General features: G+C 43.1%; 1 protein-coding gene across 1 annotated transcript in view; it reads left to right on the top strand.

The window, feature by feature from the left end:
• The window catches only part of LOC115144816 (RNA-binding Raly-like protein), a 58,369-nt gene that overhangs the window by 31,263 nt on the left and 2,075 nt on the right, over positions 1-25,031 (top strand). The window contains exons 3-6 of the mRNA XM_029685896.2: positions 9,418-9,468; positions 20,146-20,312; positions 23,192-23,305; positions 23,789-23,943. Coding sequence (XP_029541756.1) covers positions 9,418-9,468; positions 20,146-20,312; positions 23,192-23,305; positions 23,789-23,943 — 487 coding nt within the window. The remainder of the gene's footprint in view (positions 1-9,417; positions 9,469-20,145; positions 20,313-23,191; positions 23,306-23,788; positions 23,944-25,031) is intronic.

Raw genomic sequence — 25,031 nt, 5'->3', positions numbered from 1 at the left:
GTTCCATATGATGAAAGTGTATGTTTGGGGTTTCAGGTTTGACAGTACCTTGATCTGTGTGGCAATGTTCACAATAGGGAGAAGGAGATGAGGAGAGAGAGAGGGTGAGGGGGAGAAAGAGAGATTGAGAAAGAGAAATAGTGAGAGAGAGAGCAGAGAGCAGAGAACATTGTTATTGTCACGCCCTGACCGTAGAGATCTTTTTATTCTCTATGGTTGGTTGGTCAGGGTGTGACTCGGGTGGGAAACTCTATTATCTTTGTTTCGGCCGGGTATGGTTCTCAATCAGGGACAGCTGTCTATCGTTGTCTCTGATTGGGAATCATACTTAGGCAGCCTTTTTTCCTTTTGTAATGGTGGGTAGTTGTCTTTGTTAGTGGCATTATAGCCTAAGTAAGCTTCACGGTCGTTTTGTTGGCGACATTTATCAATCAAAAAAATGTACGCTCACCATGCTGCACCTTGGTCCGGTCATTTCCATGACGCCAGCGATCGTGACAGTTATTGTCTTTGTCCCACATTGGTTCCTCTTGCTGAGATGTGCGTTAGTTGAATCAGCACTTCCTTTAAACGGAAAAATAACAGTTAAATAATTATGCAATGAAAACTCCAACCATTTAAACGCCCTGTCTCTGCATAAAGACAGTACATTCAATATGGTAAGATGTGCTTTATCAGCAATGAACAAACAGAAGATGGAAACAAATAACAAAGCAGTAAACAGGACATCATGCCATACAGGTGTTCTGCCTTTGAAGATCCTTTTGCTCCTACAAAACAAGGACAATCTAAATAACATTTCCGGACCGCTACATTGGTGCTGAAATCATTAACATGACCTGTAATACTGACATAACCACACTACCACCAATTTACCTCACAGCTTGTCTGTTGGGATTTCCAGATTCAGCTTTTGTGTAAGGTTTGTTGGCATGTCTAAGGCACGGTGGTGGAATCCTCCATTTGAGCCTCTGTCTGTCTGGCTGTCCGTCGCTGTATGTATTGTAATTTTGCTTCAATCCGGGAAGCCCTTCGATTTGAGAGGAGCTGAAGTGGCAGGAAGTCAGCTCAAATCTTGCTATGTCACATGATTGTGTAAACACAGGGCCATACTTATCTATCTCTATCTCTCTGTGTTGTGTACACTAGATACCCAGCAAACATGACCCCATGTAGGTATTCGGTGGGCAAGGTGGGCACGGCTTGAACCCCACTAAGCCCATACCAGGCCAACACAGGCTAGACCACACCAGCTCAACATGGGCCAGCCCATACCGGCACAACACAGGCTAGCCTACACCTGTTTCAACACAGGCCAGCCCACACCAGTCCTACATCAGCCCAACACGGGATAGCCCACACCAAGCCCAGCTACTTCATAATGTGAGAGCTCATTCGAATATTTGGGGGAGTGGTTGTGCAAATACCCCAATTAAAAAAATAATACTAGATGAAAATTGCTGACACCATTTAAGCCAATGATGGGTTCGGAACATTAAAGCCAATTACCCCGGAATCAGGGGTTGGAACCTAAATCATTTTAGAATCTTTCCGTTCCGAGGGGAACCCCTATTTTCTTTGTTCTGTTCCGGTCTTCCGACCAGAAAATAATGTTCTGAACCGGTTCAAACCCCCAACAAGTTAAAATTCATATAGTTCCTTTTTCTGTATTTTTTATAACCCATGAAAGCAACCTTGTTTTTACATTTAACATTCATTTACTCACCCAATTAGCGCCGATAGTGCAGCTTGCTGTGTAACGGGTAAAATAGTTGTTTACATGTTTGATTGGTCAGCTAAGTGCAGGCTTGAGATGTGACTGAAATTTCACGGATGTGGAGAGAAAGACAAGGGTGAAGATGGAAGGGGCTTTAAGCGCTGAACATCATGATGTGAATTGGAATGTGTTTAAGTTATTATTAGCATTAAAACTTTATAGAATTATATACTACACATGGAAAATATTTTTGGAACTAAAAATAACATTACTAACATGTTCCCAAGATTTGAAAATAACGGTTCTGTTCCGGAACACTAGAGAACCCTTCGTTCCCTGTTCTGTTTCCGTTCCTCCAAAAACATCATTATTTTTTGATTTTCTGTTTTGTTCTCTGAACTTACTGACACTGAGAGTTTCATTCCAGTTTAAGTGTTCTGTTGTGTGGTCAACAAAAACACGATATTGTACACTGCCAATGGTGAAGTCCGTAAAAAAGACAGAAAAGTGCATGTGACATATGAGAAACTTTAACATTTCTCTGGTAAACATATACACTATATAGTATATATATAAAAAAGTATGTGGACACCCCATCAAATGAGTGGATTTGGCTATTTCAGCCACACCCACTGCGTACCGGAGTATAGAATCAAGCACACAGCCATGCAATCTCTATAGACAAACATTGGCAGTGGCATGGCTTTACTGAAGAGGTCAGTGACTTTCAACATGGTACCGTCAAAGGATGACACCTTTCCAACAAGTCAGTTGGGCAAATTTTTGCCATTCTAGAGCTGCCCCGGTCAACTGTGAGCGTTGTTATTGTGATGTGGAAACGTCTAGGTGCAACAACGGCTCAGCCGCAAAGTGGTAGGCCACACATGCTCTCAGAACGGGACTGCCGAGTGCTAAAGCACATTGCGTGTAAAAACAAGTTTGGGGTCACTTATGATAGCAACCACATTGTATTTGTGATACAATGTAACGGGCAGCCGATCCAAAACGGTGGGCTTATTTCAGGCAAAGTGAGGGCTGCCCTTGGGGCCACTGGCCTTGGAGCCAATGTGGAGCCGATGAGCAAAGGTGCATCGGCCCAATGTGGGCAGCCTTTGTGGGGCCAATATTTTAGCCCACATTGTGCCAATGTGGACATGTACTGCTCACCATGGCTTACCTCTACAGTATTTCGAAACCACCTTACTTTTCCCTGAGTTTACCTCTGTACTGTACCACTCAGTTTAGCTTTGTCATTGTGTTCACGTGCCTGAGTTCCTTATGTACTCTATCTGAGCTTCAAACAGTTTACCAAAAGGACAAATGTCACAGCCGTCAAAAGAAGTGGACTAAAGTGCAGCGTGGTGAGTGTACATTTCCTTTATATTTTAAATGTCGCCAACAAAACAACAAACGAAAGAAACAACAGTGAAGCTTACAGGGCTAAGTGACATAAACAAAGTTTACTACCCACAACGAAAGGAGGGGAAAAGGGCTACCTAAGTATGATTCTCAATCAGAGACAACGATAGACAGCTGTCCCTGATTGAGAACCATACCCGGCCAAAACATAGAAATAACGAAACATAGAATCACAAAATCATAGAAAACAAAACATAGAATGCCCACCCCAAATCACACCCTGACCAAACCAAATAGAGACATAAAAAGGCTCTCTAAGGTCAGGGCGTGACAACAAATTTGTCTGGATGGAGCACGAAGTCTAAAAAGGATTGTTTTGTGTAGATTTACAAATCTCCTTTGACTTCCTGCTCTGCAGCTCATCAAAACAAGTGAAAAAGAAAGAGATTGATTTGCCTCCCAGAAAACATTCCTCTGTAAATACTAAGGCTGTCTCACTGTAAAGACCTTTATCCCTGGTAGCCTATCATTGATAATATGAAATGCTGGGTAACACAGCATTCCCCACATGGGAACAACAAATAGCTAATGAACCCATGTATTACATGGTGGGAGTGTTACTCTTCACTGTTATAGATCAGTGGGACTCAACAGCCCATTAAACAGTAAACACATGGGGAACAGTAAGACATTATGAGGCAAGTACATACAGTTGAATTATCTTTGATATAATATGTCATTCCAACAATGCAGGCAGGAGGTAACATCTCCATGTGGAATGAAAGAGTCATCCAATATGTTTAGAAGGGCTGAGCTCAGAGAGCTTTGTCGTGTCCACAGACAGATCAATACTCATAGTTAAATGCTTGGTTATAAACAGATCAATATGAATGGTTCACTGCATTGTTGTACAACGCTCAGTAGTACATGGTGAGTAGCTTGGCCGTGGCCAAAGTCAATAATACAGTTAGATGCTGATTAATACCAAACCTTTTAAGAAAATGTTATGTTATTGGCTATGTAATGTGCAAGTGTGAAGTATAAAAGGGAAAATAAATTAACACATAAATCTAGGTTGTATTTTCAATGTTGTTTGTGCTCCACTGGTTGCCCCGTTCTCATGGCAACGGGCCACATATCTTGCTGCTGTTATTGCACACTGCGGTATTTCGCCTAACAGATATGAAAGTTTATCAATGTTTGATTTGTTTTAAAATTCTTTGTAGGTCTATGTGATCTGTGGGAAGTATGTGTCTCTAATATGGTCATACATTTGGCAGTCGGTTAGGAAGTGTAGCTCAGTTTCCATCTCATTTTGTGGGCAATGGACACATAGGCTGACTTGGCTCCCGAGAGAAGACCGGCTATGGCTGCCTCTCTCAATAGCAAGGCTATGTTCACTGAGTCTGTACATAGTCTTAATTTTAGATCACTCACAGTGGTCAGGTATTCTTCAACTGTGTACTCTCTGTTTAGGGCCAAATAGCATTCTAGTTTGCTCAGTTTTTTTTGTTTAAGCTTTCCAATGTGTCAAATAATTATATTTTTGTTTCCCCATGATTTGGTTGGGTCTAATTGTGTTTCTGTCCCGGGACTCTGTGGGGTCTGTTTGTGTTTGTGAACAAAGCCCCATGACCAGCTTGCTTAGGGGACTCTTCTCTAGGTTCATCTCTCTGTAGTTTATGGATTTGTTATGGAATGTCTCTCTCTAGTCTTAAGCTCTTTCTCTCTCTCTCGTCTTCATCTCTCTCTCTCTCTAGTCTTCATCTTTCTCTCTCTCTCTCTAGTCTTCATTTCTCTCTAGTCTTCATCTTTTCTCTCTCTCTAGTCTTCATCTCTATTTCTTTAGTCTTCATCTCTCTCTCTCTCTCTCTAGTCTTCATCTTTCTCTCTCTCTCCAGTCTTCATCTCTCTCTCTAGTCTTCATCTCTCCCGCTCTCTCTCTAGTCTTCAGCTCTCTCTCTCTCTTCACAGCTTGGCCCAGTAAGTGGCTCTTCATTTCTCTGCACATTTCAGAGTGTCTGAGACAGTGTGTTGGGTTTACTCCTTATTGTGATGGATGGCTGTGTTGGTGAACATTAACATCAACAACAGGACTGTTTGTGTTCCCGCAGCAAGCCACTGAGTGTGTATGTCAGTGTGTAGTATGCACTTCAATGAGAGAGTCAGAGGCTGAGCCGAGGATGGAGTTGATAGTTGTCGTGTTTAGATTTGATCACATATCTGTGATGCAGGGGAGCCCTGAAACCATTACGTATATCAATAGTCAACAGTGTAATGGAAATGTGCTGGAATTGTAACCCTATTATTTTCTTTAATGTCTGAAATGCTGTCTCTCGTCTGACAGAGGAATGCACCCTGACAGCATGACCGTTTCCCCTCCCTCTCTGCTTGACCGCCCAGGTTGAACACAGAGACTGTTACTTGACCAGACAGCTACAGTATAGCCCCTGTTATTTTAAAAACCATTCAACCAAATCTGTGATAATGGACAGGTAAGCTCTTAGAGGGGAGCACAGTTCACTTCCCTGATGAGTGTGAAGGACAAAGAGAGAAACAGAGAAAAAGAGGAAGAGATGAGATACTCAGAGAGTGCTGGGTATACCTGAGTGACAGGGATTCAACAGGGCAAGCCAAGGTTCTGAGGATGTTAAAACATATCACAGCTGTAAGTGTCTGTACCTGTCTACTCCATGGACAAGCCACCAATCCGTCCCCATTGACCCATGTTATATCCTTCCCCGTCTAACACCCATCATATCCCCCTCTGTCTCCTGTCCTCTGAAAGCTGTTCTATTCAATCAATCAATCAAACATATTTATAAAGCCCTTTTTACATCAGCCGATGTCACAAAGTGCTGTACAGAAACTCATCCTAAAACGCCAAACAACAAGGTATGCAGACGTAGAAGCACAGTGGCTGGGAAAAATTCCCTAGAATGGCCAGAGCCTAGGAAGAAACCTAGAGAGGAACCAGGCTATGAGGGGTGGCCAGTTCTCTTCTGGCTGTGCCGGGTGGAGATTATAAAAGAACATGGCCAAAATGTTCAAACATGACCTGCAGGGTCAGATAATAATAATAATCACAGTGGTTGTAGAGGGTGCAACAGGTCAGCACCTCAGGAGTAAATGTCAGTTGGCTTTTTATAGCCGATCATTCAGAGTTAGAGACAGCAGGTGCAGTAGAGAGAGGGTCCAAAACAGCAGTTCCGGGACAGGTAGCACGTTCAGTATTGAACAGGTCAGGGTTCCATAGCCTCAGGCAGAACAGTTGAAACTGGAGCAACAGCATGACCAGGTGGACTGGGGACAGCAAGGAGTCATCAGGCCAGGTAGTCCTGAGGCATGGTCCTCAGGTCCCTGAGAGAAGAAAGATAGAGAAAGAGAGAGAGAAAGAAAGAGAGAGAGAAAGAGAGAGAGAGAAAGAAAAAGAAAGAGAGAATGAAGAGAGAGAGAAAGAGAGAGAAAATTAGAGGGAGCAGAAGAAATACTCAGGATATAACAGACTTACCCTAGCCCCCTGACACAAACTATTGCAGCAGAAATACTGGAGGCTGAGACAGGAGGTGTCGGGAAACAGGCAGGATATAAACCCCACCCACTTTGCCAAAGCACAGCCCCCATACCACTAGAGGAATATCTTCAACCACCAACCTACTACCCTGAGACAAGGCCGAGTATAGCCAACAAAGATCTCCCACACAGCACGAACCCGAGGGGGGCACCAACCCGGACAGTAAGATCACATCAGTGACTCAACCCACTCAAGTGGCGAACCCCTCCTAGGGACAGCATGGAAGAGCACCAGTAAGCCAGTGACTCAGTCCCTGTAATAGGGTTAGAGGCAGAGAATCCCAGTGGAAAGAGGGTAACCGGCCAGGCAGAGACAGCAAGGGTGGTTCGTCGCTCCAGTGCCTTTCTGTTCACCTTCACACTCCTGGGCCAGACTCCACTCAATTATAGGACCTACTGAAGAGATGAGTCTTCAGTAAAGACTTAAATGTCGAGACAGAGTCTGCAAGTCTCACATGGATAGGCAGACCAGTCCATAAAAATGGAGCTCTATAGGAGAAAGCCCTTCCTCCAGCTGTTTGCTTAGAAATTCTACGGACAGTAAGGAGGCCTGCGTCTTGTGACCGTAGCGTCGGTATGTACTGCAGGACCAAATCGGAAAGAGGAGCAAGCACATGTATTGCTTTGTAGGTTAGCAGTAAAACCTTGAAATCAGCCATAGCCTTAACAGGAAGCCAGTGTAGAGAGGCTAGCACTGGAGTAATATGATCACATTTTTTGGTTATAGACAAGATTCTGCCAGCCGTGTTTAGCACTAACTGAAGTTTATTTAGTGTATTATCTGGGTAGCCGGAAAGTAGAGCATTGCAGTAGTCTAGTCTAGAATTGACAAAAGGGTGGATGAATTTTTCTACATCATTTTTGGACAGAAAGTTTCTTATTTTTGCAATGCTATTAAGATGGAAAAAAACTGTCCTTGAAATATTCTTGATATGTTCGCAAAGGAGAGATCAGGGTCCAGAGTAACGCCTAGGTCCTTCACAGTTTTATGTGAGATGACTGTACAACCATCAAGATTAATTGTCAGATCCAACAGAAGATCTCTTTGTTTCTTGGAACCTTGAACTAGCATCTCTGTTTTGTCCGAGTTTAAAAGTAAAACATTTGCCGCCATCCACTTCCTTATGTCTGAAACACAGGCTTCCATGGAGGGCAATTTTGGGGCTTCACCATGTTTCATCGACAGCTGTGTATCGTCCGCATAGCAGTGAAAGTTAACATTATGTTTCCGAATGACATCACCAAGAGGTAATATATATAGTGAAAACAATAGTGGTCCTAAAACAGAACCTTGAGGAACACCGACATTTACAGTTGATTTGTCAGAAGACAAACCATCCACAGAGACAATCTTTCTGACAGATAAGATCTAAACCGGTCCAGAACTTGTCCGTGTAGACCAATTTGGGTTTCCAATCTCTCCAAAAGATTGTGGTGATCGATGGTATCAAAAGCAGCACTAAGGTCTAGGAGCATGAGGACAGATGCAGAGCCTCGGTCTGACGCCATTAAAAGGTAATTTACCACCTTCACGAGTGCAGTCTGAGTGCTCTGATGGGGTCTAAAACCAGACTGGAGCGTTTAGTAAACATTGTTTGTCTTCAGGAAGGCAGTGAGTTGCAGCGCAACAGCTTTTTCTAAAAATGTTTGAGAGTAATGGGAGATTCGATATAGGCCGATAGTTTTTAAAATATTTTCTGGGTCAAAGTTTGGCTTTTTCAAGAGAGGCTTTATTACTGCCACTTTTAGTGAGTTTGGTACACATCCAGTGGATAGGGAGCCATTTATTATGTTCAACCTAGGAGGGCCAAGCACAGGAAGCAGCTCTTTCAGTAGTTTAGTTGGAATAGGGTCCAGTATACAGCTTGAAGGTTTAGAGACCAAGACTATTTTCATCAATGTGTCAAGAGATATAGTATTCAAAAACTTGGGTGTCTCCCTTGATCCTAGGTCCTGGCAGTGTTGTGCAGACTCAGGACAATTGAGCTTTGGAGAAATATGCAGATTTAAAGAGGAGTCCGTAATTTTCTTTTGAATGATCATGATCTTTTCGTCAAAGAAGTTCATGAATTTATCGCTGCTGAAGTGAAAGCCATCCTTTCTTGGGAATGCTGATTTTCAGTTAGCTTTGCGACAGTATCAAAAATATATTTTAGATTGTTCTTATTCCCCTCAATTAAGTTGGAAAAATAGGATGATCGAGCAGCAGAGAGCGCTCTTCGATGCTGCATGGCACTGTCTTTCCATGCCAGTCGGAAGACATTCAGTTTAGTGTAGCGCCATTTCCATTCCAATTTTCTGGAAGTATGCTTCAGGGCTCTGGTATTTCCAGTATACCAGGGAGCTAATTTCTTATGACAAATGTTTTTTTTTGACTGCATCTAGGGTATTACGCAAGGTTACACTTAGTTCCTCAGTTAGGTGATTAACCGATTTTTGTACTCTGACATCCTTGGGTAGGTGGAGGGAGTCTGGAAGGGCGTCTAGGAATCTTTGGGTTGTCAGAGAATTTATAGCACAGCTTTTGATGATCCTTGGTTGGGGTCTGAGCAGATTATTGTTGCGATTGCAAACATAATAAAATGGTGGTCCGATAGTCCAGGATTATAAGGAAAAACATTAAGATCCACAATATTTATTCCATGGGACAAAACTAGGTCCAGAGTATGACTGTGGCAGTGAGTACGTCCAGAGACATGTTGGACAAAACCCACTGTCGATGATGGCTCTTTCCCTCTCTCTTAGCCAATCTCTCTCTCTCTCCTCAGATCTGACTATGACTTGGAGTATGACAGCTACCCAGATGACCTCTACGGCAGGTAGGCTTCTATACTGTACCTGGTCTCACCTACAGATCTATATTTTGCTAGAGATGTGTTTTTCACTCTAATGGCCAAGTACTGAACAAGCTCTATTACGATCAAGTGTTCTGGTTTAGAACTTGTACTTAGCTGTTGTATGTAAAGATGCTCTCTTGTGTTGCAAAACCCTTTCTGAAAGTGAATGCAATTATCTAGTCTTCCTTCTCTTCCTCTTTTGATTGCATGTGTCTCATGGACAGGCTTATCTCTGACTCCTGATTTGTCTAAGAGGAGTATGTCTGCTTGTGATAGTCAGGCCCCTTGGATGAGATACGAGAGATCATACTGTACCATCCTAGTGTTAACCCGTCTTAAATCCCCTTGCCTGGTATAGACCAAACGGCTACACAACACAAAATAAACTTTATTTATTTATTTGCTTGTGTCTATATTCTTCTGCAAGTGATAATTGTGTGACTGTATTTTGAAGGGCCTGAGGGAGGGAAATTCTGTAGTGTTCTGAGGGGAGGGGTGTCTCAAAGTGAGCCCCTGCTTAGTGCCGAGGCTCTACTTGTATAGCGTAATTAGCCAGGCTTTGAACGGCTGTGAGAAGCGGTCCCTCTGTGGCTGGTGCTGATGAAGGGAGCTGCGGAGAGGAGAGAACTTGCATAAATAGCAGGGGGGTGTTAGAGCAGGGACAGACTGAGAAAGCCCCTCTATCTCCATCAATGTCGAAGAGCAGCTGATGCTTTGTATAGAGGCACAGCATTGATAGGGGTTTATGAAATATGATATCATGTCCAGATATATCTGTGAAGATGTATTGACTGAAAGACATTTTAAACTGCCTAGTACCAAGGGTACACAATTTAAACCTGTCAGAGTTGAGGGACCTTGGGGCAATTGTTTTCTGATTACCCAATTGCACCGTTTAAATGAACCTTGATGTGTCCTTATTCACAGCTACAGTAGGAAGACTTGTTAACAAGGTTTTGCCTGTGGATTACTTTAGGTAACATAGCTCCTATTTCTGTACACTGAAAATGTCAATTTCACAGATAGAGAATAACCTGGCTAATATACGGTTGTCCTTAGAGGTAGTGAAATAAGGGACCATGTATCTACGGGTATTTCCATCAAGGAGGCATCTTCTGGTGTGTGTGTGCATATGGGTGATTTTCGCGAAATCTTGGCTTCAAAGATTTCAAACATGAAACCTTTAAAAAGACTTGCATCAAAAAATGTCATTTTGAGGCATTAATAACAAGGTCTGAAGTGTTTGTGAGCATTCATTTAAAAACATTTACTGACAATTTAACACTTTTTGAACATATTTTCAGAAAAAAGTATTTTAAAAAGTCTGAAACCATCAAGACAATTCGGAAAGCTAATACATTTTTAAAACATTTATTATTAACAGTCATGCACAGTTACTGGAAACTCTGAAATCATATATATTTTTAAATGAACATTTTATTTGATTTTGACTGATTTCTCTCATTACCGCAACACCTTCTGCAATCTACAACCTAATATTTTTGCTATTTCATTGAAACCTGACATATTTTCAAAATTATGTGGCAAGCCTGAAAGAACATAACGTATAGATTCTGCACATTTAAAAGCAAACTACTATTTTTCCATTCATTAAATTAACATTAAATGAACACCTGTTATGGTAATGATACATAGGTTTCAGAAATGAGGTTGATGATTTCGGAAATGACAATAAGTATACTAAGACTGAGGTATGGTTAAACATTATACAATTTGATGTAGAAAATAAATGAGATAATATTGGCACAATCATTGATTCATGTTTTGATTTTCTCATGATGTCAAGCAAAGAGGCACTGAGTTTGAAGGTATAAATAAATCATTCTCTCTATTATTATTCTGACATTTCACATTCTGAAAATAAAGTGGTGACCCTATCTGACCTAAGACAAATAATTTTTACGAGGATTAAATGTCAGGAATTGTGAAAAACTGAGCTTAAATGTATTTGGCTAAGGTCTATGTAAACTTCCGACTTCAACTGTGTATATAAGTGAGAATGCTGTTGCGGAGGATCAGGAACCTTAGAATGTTTTGCCAACAATAGAGAAGACATGATGACTAAGCAAATGTTTACTCAATGTACATAATTAGACATTAATGAAGCATATTTTCATAGAAAATTTGAAATCTAACTTTTTTCTAAATGTGGAAACCTACCTGTATCGGTAATGGTAATCAATACTGTTGTGTATGCAGTCTGACAAGAGAATGTTAGTCTGGAGAAATATAAAGAGAACTGCTTACCTGGTAGCCATCTTGAAGGTACTGGCAGATGTGTTGCTTCATTCAAAGTCATTTGAAACATCGAGTAGAACATCCATTTATTTTTTTCGGAATATTTTCATTTGACTTGTATAAATGACAACATAACATACATTCAGACAGAGCTGGACACGTTGCGGTAATGTGAATTTCATCAGAAAATGCAATAAAATACTAAAATAATTAATTCCTAAATTGAAATTACTATTTGTGCAAGGTAGAGAACACTTATCTTTATTATGATATTTTGTTATTGTCACGACTTCCGCCAAAGTCGGTCCCTCTCCTAGTTCAGGCGGCGTTTGGCGGTCGACGTCACCGGCTTTCTAGCCACCGCCGATTCATTTTTCATTTTCCATTTGTTCTGTCTTTGTCTTATCACACCTGGCTTCACTCAACCAATTACTTGTTTATTATTTAACCCTCTGTTCCCCATGTTGTGTTTGTGAGTGATTGTTTATTGTAATTCGGTCCGTCTTTGTAGGCTCGGTATGTTACTTACTTGTTCCTAACCAGTCGTGTTTTTTTGTTATTTTCTTTACGTTGTTTGTCACTTTTTTTCTTTCTTATTTTGTACATAATGTTGCTGCTACTGTCTCTTATGACCGAATATAACTTCTGGACATCAGAACTGAGATTACTCACCACAAACTGGCAGAATCCTTTTCTTCCTTTAATGAGCCCGACATGAATGACATACTGCTTTCCCGGGAACAGGCCCAGATCCCTGTCATTTGCGTGAAGAGAAGGGGGAGAAAAAGGGGCTGGAGGGCGTACTGACTTCTGAGAATTCCTAGGCAATTGAATAAACCCCCACTGCCTTCCATTGTGCTAGCAAACGTGCAATCTTTGGAAAATAAAATCAATAACCTACACAGACGATTAAACTATCAGAAGGTACATTCAAAACTGTAATATTTTATCATGGCTGAATGATGACATTATCAACATACAGCTGGCTGGTCATACACTGTATCGGCAGGATAGAACAGCTGCGTCTGGTAAGTCAAGGGGCGGCGAACTACTGTATGTATTTTTGTAAATAACAGCTGGTGCACAATATTTAAGGAAGTCTCAAGGTTTTGCTCGCCCGAGGTAGAGTATCTCATGATAAGCTGTCTACCTAGAGCACACTATCTACCTAGAGAGTTTTCATCTGTATTTTTCGTAGCGGTCTACACCACAGACTGATGCTGGGACTAAGACCGCACTCAATGAGCTGTATTCCACCATAAGCAAACAGGAAAACGCTCACACAGAGGCGGCACTCCTAGTGGCCGGGGACTTTAATGCAGGGAACTTAAACTTAAATCAGTCTTACCAAATTTCTATCAGCATGTTAAATGTGCAACCAGAGGGAAAAAAACTCTGGACCATACAAAGCTCTCCCTCACCCTCCATTTGGACCATAATTCTATCATCCTGATTCCTGCATACAAGCAAAAATTAAAGCAGGAAGCACCAGTGACTAGATCAATACAAAAATGGTCAGATGAAGCAGATGCTAAGATTTTTCAACGCCGATACCGATTATTGGAGGACCAAAAAAGCCTATACCGATCAATCGGACGATTTTTATTTTATGTATTTGTAATAATGACAATTACGACAATACTGAATTTACGACAATACACTTATTTTAACTTAATATAATACATCAATAAAATCAATTTAGCCTCAAATAAATAATGAAACGTTCAATTTGGAGAGAGAGGCAGGTGGTTATTGCGTTGGACTAGTTAACTGTAAGGTTGCAAGATTGGATCCCCCGAGCTGACAAGGTGAAAATCTGTCGTTCTGCCCCTGAACAAGGCAGTTAACCCACTGTTCCTAGGCCATCATTGAAAATAAGAATGTGTTCTTAACTGACTTGCCAAGTTAAATAAAGATTAAATATAGGTTTAAAAACAAAAAACAAACAAAAACAATCAGCAAAATCGGTGTCCAAAAATACAGATTTTCGATTGTTATGAAAACTTGAAAATCGGCACTAATTAATCGGCCATTCCGATGAATCGGTCGACCTCTAATACATACCCCAACCAGAAGCCATGGATTACAGGCAACATCCACACTGACCAAAAGGCTAGAGCTGCCGCTTTCAAGGAGTGGGACTCTAACCCAGAAGCTTATAAGAAATCCCACTATGCCCTCCGACGAAACATCAAACAGGCAAAGTGTCAATACAGGACTAAGATGGAATCGTACTACACCGGCTCTGACGCTCGTCAGAAGTGGCAGGGCTTGCAAACCATTACAGACTACAAAGGGAAGCACAGCCGAGAGCTGCCCAGTAATACGAGCCTACCAGGCGAGCTAAACTACTTCTATGCTCGCTTCGAGGCAAATAACACTGAAACATGCATGAGAGCTGTAGTCAATGAACAACATTCTCACATAGGTGCTTCTTTTGTCCAGGTGGGAAAGGGCAGTGTCAAGTGTAATAGAGATGGTGTCATCTGTTGATTTGTTTTGGAGTGAACAAGGTTAAGGGCAGAGAAGCTTGTTTGACACTAAGAAAGCTTTGTTGTAGAGCTTTTAACACAAAATCCGGGGAGGGGCCAGCTGAGTATAAGACTATTATCTGCATATAAATGGATGAGAGTGCTTCCTACTACCTGAGCTATGTTGTTGACGTAAATTGGAAAGAGTATGGGGTCTAGGATCGAGGTACACCCTTGGTGACAGGCAGTGGTTGTGGCAGCAGATGTTCTGAATTTACACACTGCACTCTTTGAGAGAGGTAGTTAGCAAACCAGGCCAAAGACCCCTCAGAGACACCAATACTCCTTAGCCGACCAACAAGAATGGAAAGGTCTATCGTATCAAAAGCATTGGACAAGTCAATAAAATAGCAGCACAACATTGCTTAGAATCAAGGGCAATAGTGACATAATTTAGGACCTTTAAGGTTGCAGTGACACATCAATAACGTGAGCAGAAATTGGTTTGCATACCAGAGAGAACACTATAGACATCAAGAAAGCCAGTTAGTTGATTACTGACACGTTTTTTCAACACTTTTGATAAACAGGGCAAGATAGAAATTGGCCTATAATAACAGTTAGGATCAACTTGATCTCTCCATTTAAATAAAGGATGTAGGTGGCTGCTTTCCAAGCAATGGAAATCTCCCCAGAGAGGAGAGAGGTTAAAAAGGTCAGAGATAGGCTCAGCGAATAATAGGGGCAGCAACCTTAAAGAAGAAAGGATCTAAACCATCTGACCCAATGTTCTTTTGGGGTCAAGTTTAAGGAGCTCTTTTAGCACCTCAGACTCAGTGACCGACTGTAGGGAGAAACTGTGTGGCAGAGCTGTGAAAAAGGAGGAAGGAGCATCAGGCCTAGTCGCATTAGAAGGGGTGGGAGATGATGAAGTGTTGGATGGGCAAGGAGGCATGGCTGAGTCAAATATGAATCTTGACTTTATCAAGTGGTGATTATAAAACTCAGCCATGTACATCTTGCCAGTAACAACCACATAATCAACATTAAGGGACATGGGTAGCTGTGAGGAGGAGGGTTTATTCTCCAGATCTTTCACCATTTTCCAGGACTTCTTGGGGTTAGACCCATAGAGAGAGAACTGCCCCTTGAATAACTAACTTTGGCCTTCCGGATAGCCTAAATGCACTTATTTCTTATTTGCCTGAATGACAGGATTTGTGTGCCGAGCTTTTCACCAAATGGTGTTCTTGAGGTGGAGTAACTCTGCCAAATCACGGTCGAACCAGGGCCTGAACTTGTTTTTCATTTATTTATGGGGGCGTACTTGTTAACAATATCACTGAAAAGATTTTAAAAAAGAAGGTCCAAGCATCTTCAACAGAGGGGATCAAGCTTATTCTATACCAATTTAGAGAAGCTCGGTCATGAAGGAAGGCTTGCTCATTAAAGTTTTTCAGCAAGCGTCTATGACAAATCAAGACAGGTTTAGCTGAGCAGCCATTACGAACGCAGGCCGTAAAACAGTGATCATTAAGGTCATTACAGAAAACACCAGACGGATTCCTATCAGGACAATTTGAGGATAACATCAAGGAGAGTAGCATTTTCTGGGTGTTTGGAGTCATACCTTGTGGGATTGGTAATAATCTGAGAGAGCTTTAGGGAGTCCCATTGTTTTAAGACTTGGTCAAGTGGTTAAAGCATGTCCCAGTTTAGGTCACCTAGCAGGACAAATTCAGACTGAGTGGGGCCAGGAGAGAGCATAGGGCAGGTAGGGTACAGGTCGGTGCTGATGGTGGCTCAGCCAACAGATCATATGATGCAGTACTTCCCTGAGGGTTGCGGGTAGCAGAGTTTCTGTATTGAAACTATCTTTTGACCCGCACTGTATCCACATGACCTGGTTGTCAGCCGCTGGTGGTGATTTCACAGATGGATGAACACAGTCTCTCTGTACACAGTCTCTTTGCATAGCTGACTGGCCGCCTGGCCGCCCACCCACTGGTCCGGAGTAAAAACACAGCCCAGGGCGGCGGCAGTGGAGCACTGTGAGGAAAGGGGGAATGCCAGGGCAGTGGAGGGAAAAGGGCTGCTCGAACAGAGGATGAGTGGAGAGGGAGATGACAGTATGAAAGACAAGGCACTCGCCAGCCAGCTCAGGCATCGCTGATTGATAGGTGATCCATTCAGTCCCATCTCCACTTTTACAGACACTCTTATGGCCATAGAAATGCAAGGCCTTGCAGTCTGAGTTAAAAAGTATCTTAACTTCCTCCTGCACTGGCATTGGATTAGTGATTATATATATGTATGTCCTCTTATGAAAAACCTAAATCTGTTTTGCAGTGCATCCAATAAGAACTTTGGTAATTCACTCAAACATCTTACCCTTTCTCTGAGTCCCAGTCTTCATCTAATATCATTGTCGTTGTGTATCTTAGTATAAAGTATCTTAATCCTGAACTTACTTTGAACTGTAGCCTACTGTACATACTGTATGAAATGAGCTGCCAGACTAAACCACTGATTCATTCTCATTGAGCCCAGCATTTCAACAGAGGCCCTGTGTGTGTGTAAATATGTATTGGCAGTTATCTGCTCTGCTGTGGATTAAAAGCTTACAAAAGTACAGTACTCTCAAAGTAATTCTCTCTCTCCTTCATGGACTTTTCTTTGTTGCCAGAGACTACATGTAAGGCAGAGTAGGTCATCATATTCAGAAGTTCGCAGTAAAGTCAACTATATATCCACAGTTCTTTTTTGCTTCTCTACATTTCTGTAAGACACATAGACAATACACGTGCTACAACCACATAGACGGGGCAGCTGCATCTCTGTCAAACTGCACAGTCAGATGATCTGAAACATCACCACACCCTCTATTTGCTGGGAAGCACACCACAGGAGGCTGGTGGCACCTTATTGGGGAGGATGAGCTCCTGGTAATGACTGGATGGGAATTAGTGGAACGGTATCCAATACATCAAAGACAGCTTCCATGTTTTTGATGCTATACCATTCGCTCCGTTCCAGACATTATTATGAGCCCTCATCCCTTCAGCAGCTTCCACTGATGCATACACAGTAATCGCTGGTATCAGAAGACATATTTGAGAGAGAGAGACCAGCGCAAATCAAAGCACCCCAGACAGTGCTCTTTGGACAAGGGCTATTTAGTGCACCAGGCTATGAGATCAATCTAGAACAGATGATATCAATATATCACTGTGATTATAGTGTAACGATCGTCGTATGAAGGAGTGGACCAAAACGAAGCGTGGTAAGTGTTCATGATAAATTTAATACTCAAAACACACGAACAAAATAACATGGAGGGAAAACCGAAACAGTTCTGTCAGGTGCAGACACTAAACAGAAAACAACTACCCACAAAAGCCAAACGAAAAAGGACAACTTATATATGATCCCCTGGACTGTGGTGGCGCACAGTCCTGTGGAGGCGCACTGGAGGCCTGATGCGTGGGACCGGTACAGGTGGCACCTGGATGATGACACTCACCTCAGGGCGAGTGCGGGGAGGAGGCACAGGACGTACTGGACTGTTGAGGCGCACTGGAGGTCTAAAGGGTAGAGCTGGCACAACCCATCCTGGCTGGATGTTTATTTTTGCCCTGCAAATGCGGGGCTCTGGCACAGGTCGCACTGGGCTGTGCAGACGCACCGGAGACACATTGCGCAGAGCTGGCGCAGGATATCCTGGTCCAAGGAGACCAGGAGCGTTGAGCCGGCACCATCCGTCCTGGCTGGATGCCCATTCTAGCCCGGCCAATGCGGGGAGCTGGAATAGAGCGCACCGGGCTATGAATGCGCACTGGAGACACTGTGCGCATCACTGCATAACACGGTGCCTGACCAGTCACACTGACTCTGTCACTCTCCTCGTGTGCCCCCCCCAAAAATATTTTTGGAGCTGCCTCTCGGGTTTCCGTGCTAGCTGTGTCCCCTCGTATCGTTGCCGTTCCTCTTTCGCTGTTTCCACCTGTTTCCATGGCAGGGTCTTGTCCCCTGCCATAACCTCCTCCAAAGTCCAGGATGTCCTCCACTCTCTTTTCTCCCGGGCCCAGGATCTCTGCTCCTTTTGACCACGCTGCTTGGTCCTTTTTAGGTGGGTAGTTCTGTAGCGATCGTCGTATGAAGGAGTGGACCAAAACGCAGTGTGGTAAGTGTTCATGATAAATTTAATACTCAAAACACACGAACAAAATAACTAAGAGGGAAAACCGAAACAGTCCTGTCAGGTGCCGACACTAAACAGAAAACAACTACCCACAACACCCAAACGAAAAAGGACAACTTATATATGATCCCCAATCAGAGACAATGATAGGCAGCTGCCTCTGATTGGGAACCACACCAACATAGAAATAAAGAAACTAGAACGCCCACCCTAATCACACCTTGGCCTAACCAAAATAGAGAATAAAAACCTCTATGGTCAGGCCGTGACATAGAGTATACACTGAATATATAATGGCACCAAATAGCTTATGGACATTATAAACGAGTCTACCATTTCATTTGATTGGCATTAATAACCTTTACTGTAAATCTGTCTGGAGGCAGGTATTTTCAGTGCTGCCAGCCTGCCAGGGAGATTGACTCTCATCCTGCAGGGATATGCCTACACTCTTAGAAAAAAAGGTGCCAACTAGAATGTTAAAGGGTTCTATGGCTGTCCCCATTGCAAAACCTTTTGAAGAACCCTTTTTGGTAGCAGGTAGAACCCTTTTGGAACCAAAAAGGGTTATCCTAAGGGGACAGCCGAAGAACCAATTGGACCCCTTTTTTCAAAGAGTGTATTGTCCAGCTCCCATTTGGGAATTTAGGAACGTTTGCAGGCGATTGTTTTAAAACACGTGCTAGCTGGAGAATCTTCAGTTTATGAGAAGGGAAAAAAAGAATATAACAGTCTTAACTAGGGAATATCACATGGCCAAGAAAGGATCAGGACCCTATTCAAAAGCATGAGTGGCAGACAGTTTAATTTGGGCACGCTTTTCATTCAAAATTCCAAATGTTGCGCCCTGTCCTAGAGAAGTTATTAAGGAGGTGACTGAAGATGTTGTGTTGTTTGATGCAAGAAACCATTTTACAAAATACAATTATTATTATTCTATACCATTATTACAGAGAATCAGACAAATTATGCTACCCTCTGCCTATTGGCTATTTAGCTTATTCAAGATCATCTCAAAATACAACACTGTCACTTTAAGACATAAAAAAAGGTCATTAACTGACCCACTTTTCATAGATAGCTAAAAATGTACACATTTTATGCTCTCATAGGAAGCAACCACTCCCTCATCGTTGACTAGAAATTAGCTGTAACTGGGCTAATAACTCACTAACTAGCAAAGAATATGAACAAATCTGCACAGGTGGCAACATACAGCTCTTACTTTGATCTCAAAACAAGCGCATCTACTTGCGACTGCTCATGCTGTAAAAACGGTCCAGTTCATATTGAATGGCACAGATAGCAATGGCTATTTGCATATAGGTCTACTGCAGCTCTGATTGGTTACGTTAAACCGGTCTGTGTAGATTACAGGCCTTGATTGTCAATACAATAGAATCCTACTCTGATGCGCTCTGCCTACAAGAACATCTCTTGTAGTTAGTTTTGCATACTAAATATTGAATAATTCGTTTTGCTTCAGTATGTTACGTTGAAAGTGGCTAATTTTGCATTGATTTGAGCACAATTCCCACAGTAGAGTGAAACGATGATAGTGTTCACTAAAGGGGAAAAACTAGAAAGTTTAATGAAGTTCAATCTTGTGCTCTCTGTGCAGGCTGATATTTCTTCTGTGTGGCAATCCGAGGGAAGCTGCACTCCCACTAATGTGTGCAACTTAGAGGGAACATTGCTCATAAGTAATATTGTGTATTTTCCCTACAGAGTGTTGGACTACCAGCGTGTCCCAGCCTCCGTAATGCCAGTCCCAGTGGAGCCCAGCCCTATGAAACACTCCCGTGATCCCTCTTTCTCCTCCGGCCTGCACCGCTCCAGAGACAGACCACAGGGCAAGAGGAGCACACAGCGCACTGGCTCTTCCAGGGCCAAATGTAAGGGACCTCACACACTGTAACACACACACACTCATGCACGCACACATACACAATCTGTCATACTGTGTGACTTACACACTCTTGCTCACGGCGCACTCTATGCAGTCACACACAGTCCCATCTTTACCACACACAGTCCCACCCTCACCACACACAGACACACCCGCACCACACAGTACTACACTCACCACACACAGAAACACCTTCACCACACACAGAAACACCCTCACCACACACAGAAACACCCTCACCACACACAGAAACACCCTCACCACACACAGACACACCACCACCACACCCAGACACACCCTCACCACATATTCCTACACTCACCACACACAGAAACACCCTCACCACACACAAAAACACCCTCACCACACACAGACACACCCTCACCACACATACATACCCTCACCACACAGACATACCCTCACCACACAGTCACTCACCACACACAGAAACACCCTCACCACACACAGACACACCCTCACCACACTCAGACACACAGTCCTACACTCACCACACACAGAAACACCCTCACCACACTCAGACACACAGTCCTACACTCACCACACACAGAAACACCCTCACCACACACAGTCCCACCCTCACCACTCATAGAAACACCTTCACCACACACAGTCCCACCTTCACTCCACACAGTCCAACCCTCACCACATAAAGTCCCACCCTCACCACGAACAGTCCCACCCATAAAAACAGCTCATTACAGGGAGAATGTAATCTGTGCATGTGCAGTGAACGTTTTATCTGGAGTGTGTGAGCCTATGAATCCATGTGGGAGTGTGTGTATTGTAAACCTGAATGTTCCTCCCTGTGTAATGTCATCCCTACATGGGGAACGGCAGCGCTGGGAGCCCATAGTACAGGGAGAGGCACCAGATGGTCTCTTCATTAAAAGCTCTCTGCTCCTTCCACTACCAAGCCTACCATACCCAGTCTAGCAGCATGCTGCAATTATACCAAGTTAATAGTGCATAACAAATAAGAATTGTTTATACTAGTTTATTACAAGCCTTAATAGTTTTTACTGCCAGCCCATCAGAGGGAAATTAGATTGTAGCTGCAGAGGTCGAACAGCTTTTAACAGCAAAGAGTTTCAGGGTTGTGATATGAATGTTCCAATACAGGCTACTGGAGAGAGATGCTAAGGGAGACGGTGCTTTCAGTGATGGCATGAATGACAAGACAAAGTGGATGATAATTAAGGGAGACACGATTGCCGATTACCCAGGCCCGATTGCTTCTGCCAAATTTAAAGCCTGGCCCTGCTCGAAACCAGAAATAACTGTTAGTAAATCTGTTAGCTGCTCCTCTATCGCACACGCTCCCTGCGCACAGACAGCTCACTCTGCTTATGGCGGCTCTGAGGCGGGAACCATAGCAACGGCTCTGCTTGGGCTACTCTGCTCAATGAAGAGACGTGAGACCAGTGAGCTGTTAGCTACTTTTCAGCACTCTAAACTCCAACATTATTATTTTCTGTGAAATAATCTCTCCTGTTTTATATTTGACAAGGTTGACGCATCTTCTGACACAATGCTATGATCTTTATTCAGATATGACTGTACTGCGCAGCAGAGCACGAGCAAATGGCTCAGCTTCAAAATGTTAGTGATACACTATATACACAAAAGTGTGTGGACACACCTTCAAATTAGTGGATTTGGCTATTTCAGCCACACCCCTACTGACTGGTGTATAAAATCTAGCAAACAGTCCTGCAATCTCCATTGACAAACATTGGCAGTAGAATGGCCTTACTGAAAAGCTCAGTGACTTTCAACGTGGCACCATCATAGGATGTCATCTTTCCAACAAGTCCATTGGTCAAATTCCTGCCCTGCTAGAGCTGCCTCGGTCAACTGTAAGTGCTGTTATTGTGAAGTGGAAACGTCTTGGAGTAACAATGGCTCAGTTGCGAAGTGGTATGCCCCACAAGTTTACAGAATGGGACCACGAGTGCTGAAGTGTGTAAAAATTGTCTGTCCTCGGTTGCAACATTCACTACCGAGTTCCAAAATGCCTCTGGAAGCAACGTCGTTACAAGAACTGTTCATCAAGAGCTTCATGAAATCAAACATAGTGCCAACTGTAAAGTTTGGTGGAGGAGGAATAATGGTCTGGGTCTGTTTTTCATGGTTTGGGCTAGGCCCTTTAGTTCCAGTAAAGGGAAATCTTAACGCTAAAGTATAGAATGACATTCTAGATGATTCTGTGCTTCCAACTTTGTGGCAACAGTTTGGGGAAGGACCTTTCCTGTTTCAGCATGACAATGCCCAGGTAAACAAAGATCGGTGTGGAAGAACTTGACTGGCCTGCACAGAGCCCTGACCTCAACCCCATCGAACACCTTTGGGATGAATTGGAATGCCGACTGCGAGCCAGGCCTAATCGCCCAACATCAGTGCCCATCCTCACTAATGCTCTTGTGGCTGAATGGAAGCAAGTCCCCGCAGCAATGTCCCAACATCTAGTGGAAAGTCTTCCCAGAAGAGTGGAGGCTGTTATAGCTGCAAAGAGGCGACCAACTCCATATTAATGCCCATGGTTTTGGAATGAGATGTTCGACGAGCATACTTTTGGTCATGTAGTGTACATTTAGTGATACCTGAGCCCTCCTGTACCCTAGTTGTTGATGAAAAAACAGGCCCTAACCCCATGTATAATGTCGGGCGGGTTGGACTAGGGTCGGGGTAGCAGAGCTCTAGTCTGTTTCTACACTATTAAACCCCTCTGGGCCCAATCCTTTTTTAAGACCTACACTCATACATTTATGTCAATTGGAGATTTGTGCGAAAGAGGATTCATCCTTATCTCCCTTTCTCTTACTCTCTCCCACTCTCGTTCTGCAGTGAAGATGGCAGAGCTGCTGGCCATAAAGCGGGAGTTGACTCTGATCAAGGTGCAGATTGACGGACTGCTCGACAGCGTGGACAAGATGGACAGACAGAGGAAGGACCACTCAGGTAGAGGAGAGCTGGGCTGGAGGCTGGGGAGTTAGTATAAAACAAACTCTTCATTGGAAGCTTAACTTTGAGAATTTCTCAGATTCTTTAGTGCTACATATGATACATTATTTCTAATGCTCTTGATAAGAGCTAACTGGAGGGGAAACATATTATTAATTGATGAGAGTAAAGAAAATCTATTCATCATCAGATTGTTGGCCCATTATGACTCCTATTTATTATCGATTGCGGCATCTTGCATCAGTGAGCACTGCACCCAAAATGTTGTGTACAGGATTGCCAGGTTGACTAATGTGGCGCTATCTGCAACGACAGGAGTAAAAACAACCACTGTTAAAATCAGGGCTATATTTGCCATGGAAAGCTGAGATGCACTGAAAACAGAGCCTACTGTACTATTGCTGACACACTGTCTCTCTGTGTGTGTGTGTGTGTGTGTGTGTGTGTGTGTGTGCGTGCGCGCGTGTGTCTGTGGTCCAGATTCACCTCCTACCCAGGAGGGCAGTGTGTCGGACTCAGTGAGCAGTCTGGAAGATTCTCCCGTCAGCCTCCCACACAGACAGAGGGAGAGCCCAGAGCCTGGAGAGGCCAGCGATGATGACCAACACCTCCAACACTACCAGCGCCACTGCAGGGTAAACAATACATCATTCTGCCTCCCTCTACTGGAGACACAACACACCTGCACCACCAGTAACTACTTCTGTGTGGGCTGTTTGTCAAAGTTTTCTGAAAGTCAATATCTTAGCATATTAGCTGTCAATGTTGGTTGTCATAGTTATCTAAAAGTGGGTGTCTGTCATTGAAGAAAGAGAGCAAGATATTGGTAGAACAATAATTGATTATTTAGTAGCTTATTGTCATTTTTTGAAAATAGTAATTATCTGCAATCACAGCCAAGTGTCTGCCTACCTGTCTGACACAATAAGGGTTCTGGTTCTGTTCCACTGTTCATTATCTATGCCAGGCTGTGAGTCCGACATGCACACTGAGTCCGACACACTGCATGTTGGCATGTATTGTCATGAATCTTGTCCCAGAGGCAGCTCTGCAGCCACGAAGTCATAAATCTGATTTTAAACCTAACCTTAACCACTTAACCCTAGCCAAAAAGGGATTCGTTTTTTTACATGAATTCTGAAGATATAGGCAATTTTTACTTTTCAGCAGGCCCATCTAGTGGAAAATCACTCAATGTTGCCTACAGGGCTAGATTCATGACAATTTTATTTATTTATTTTACCAGGCAAGTCAGTTAAGAACAAATTCTTATTTTCAATGAGGGCCTAGGCACAGTGGGTTAACTGCCTTGTTCAGGGGCAGAACGACAGATTTTTACCTTGTCAGCTCGGGGATTTGATCTTGCAACCTTCCGGTTATTAGTCCAACACGCTAACCACTAGGCTACCTGCCGCCAATAAACCTCAACCTGCGGCTGTGTGGGCTGAGCTGTAGGTGGGTTCACCAGGTGAGTCATTGTTTCTCTGACAGTTGAGGGGGAAGGGGGAGGAAGATGGAAGGTATGAATAGAGCAGAAGATTGTTAACCAGACAACCACTGTACTGCATCCCAAATCTGTCTCAATGGCAAGGGGTAATACCACCTCCTAAGGTTACAAACACTGCTATATTTGCTCATCGCCATTTAGAAACCATCACTTTCACCAATCAAAAAGTGATCTCCAAAATTACTACAGCTGGGCATTTGATTAAGTTGATTTTGT

The sequence above is a fragment of the Oncorhynchus nerka genome, linkage group LG17, assembly GCF_034236695.1.
Source record: "Oncorhynchus nerka isolate Pitt River linkage group LG17, Oner_Uvic_2.0, whole genome shotgun sequence".
Taxonomy (NCBI): Eukaryota; Metazoa; Chordata; class Actinopteri; order Salmoniformes; family Salmonidae; genus Oncorhynchus; species Oncorhynchus nerka.
Note: the sequence above shows the minus strand (reverse complement) of the source record. Positions and strands in the feature narration are given on the sequence as shown.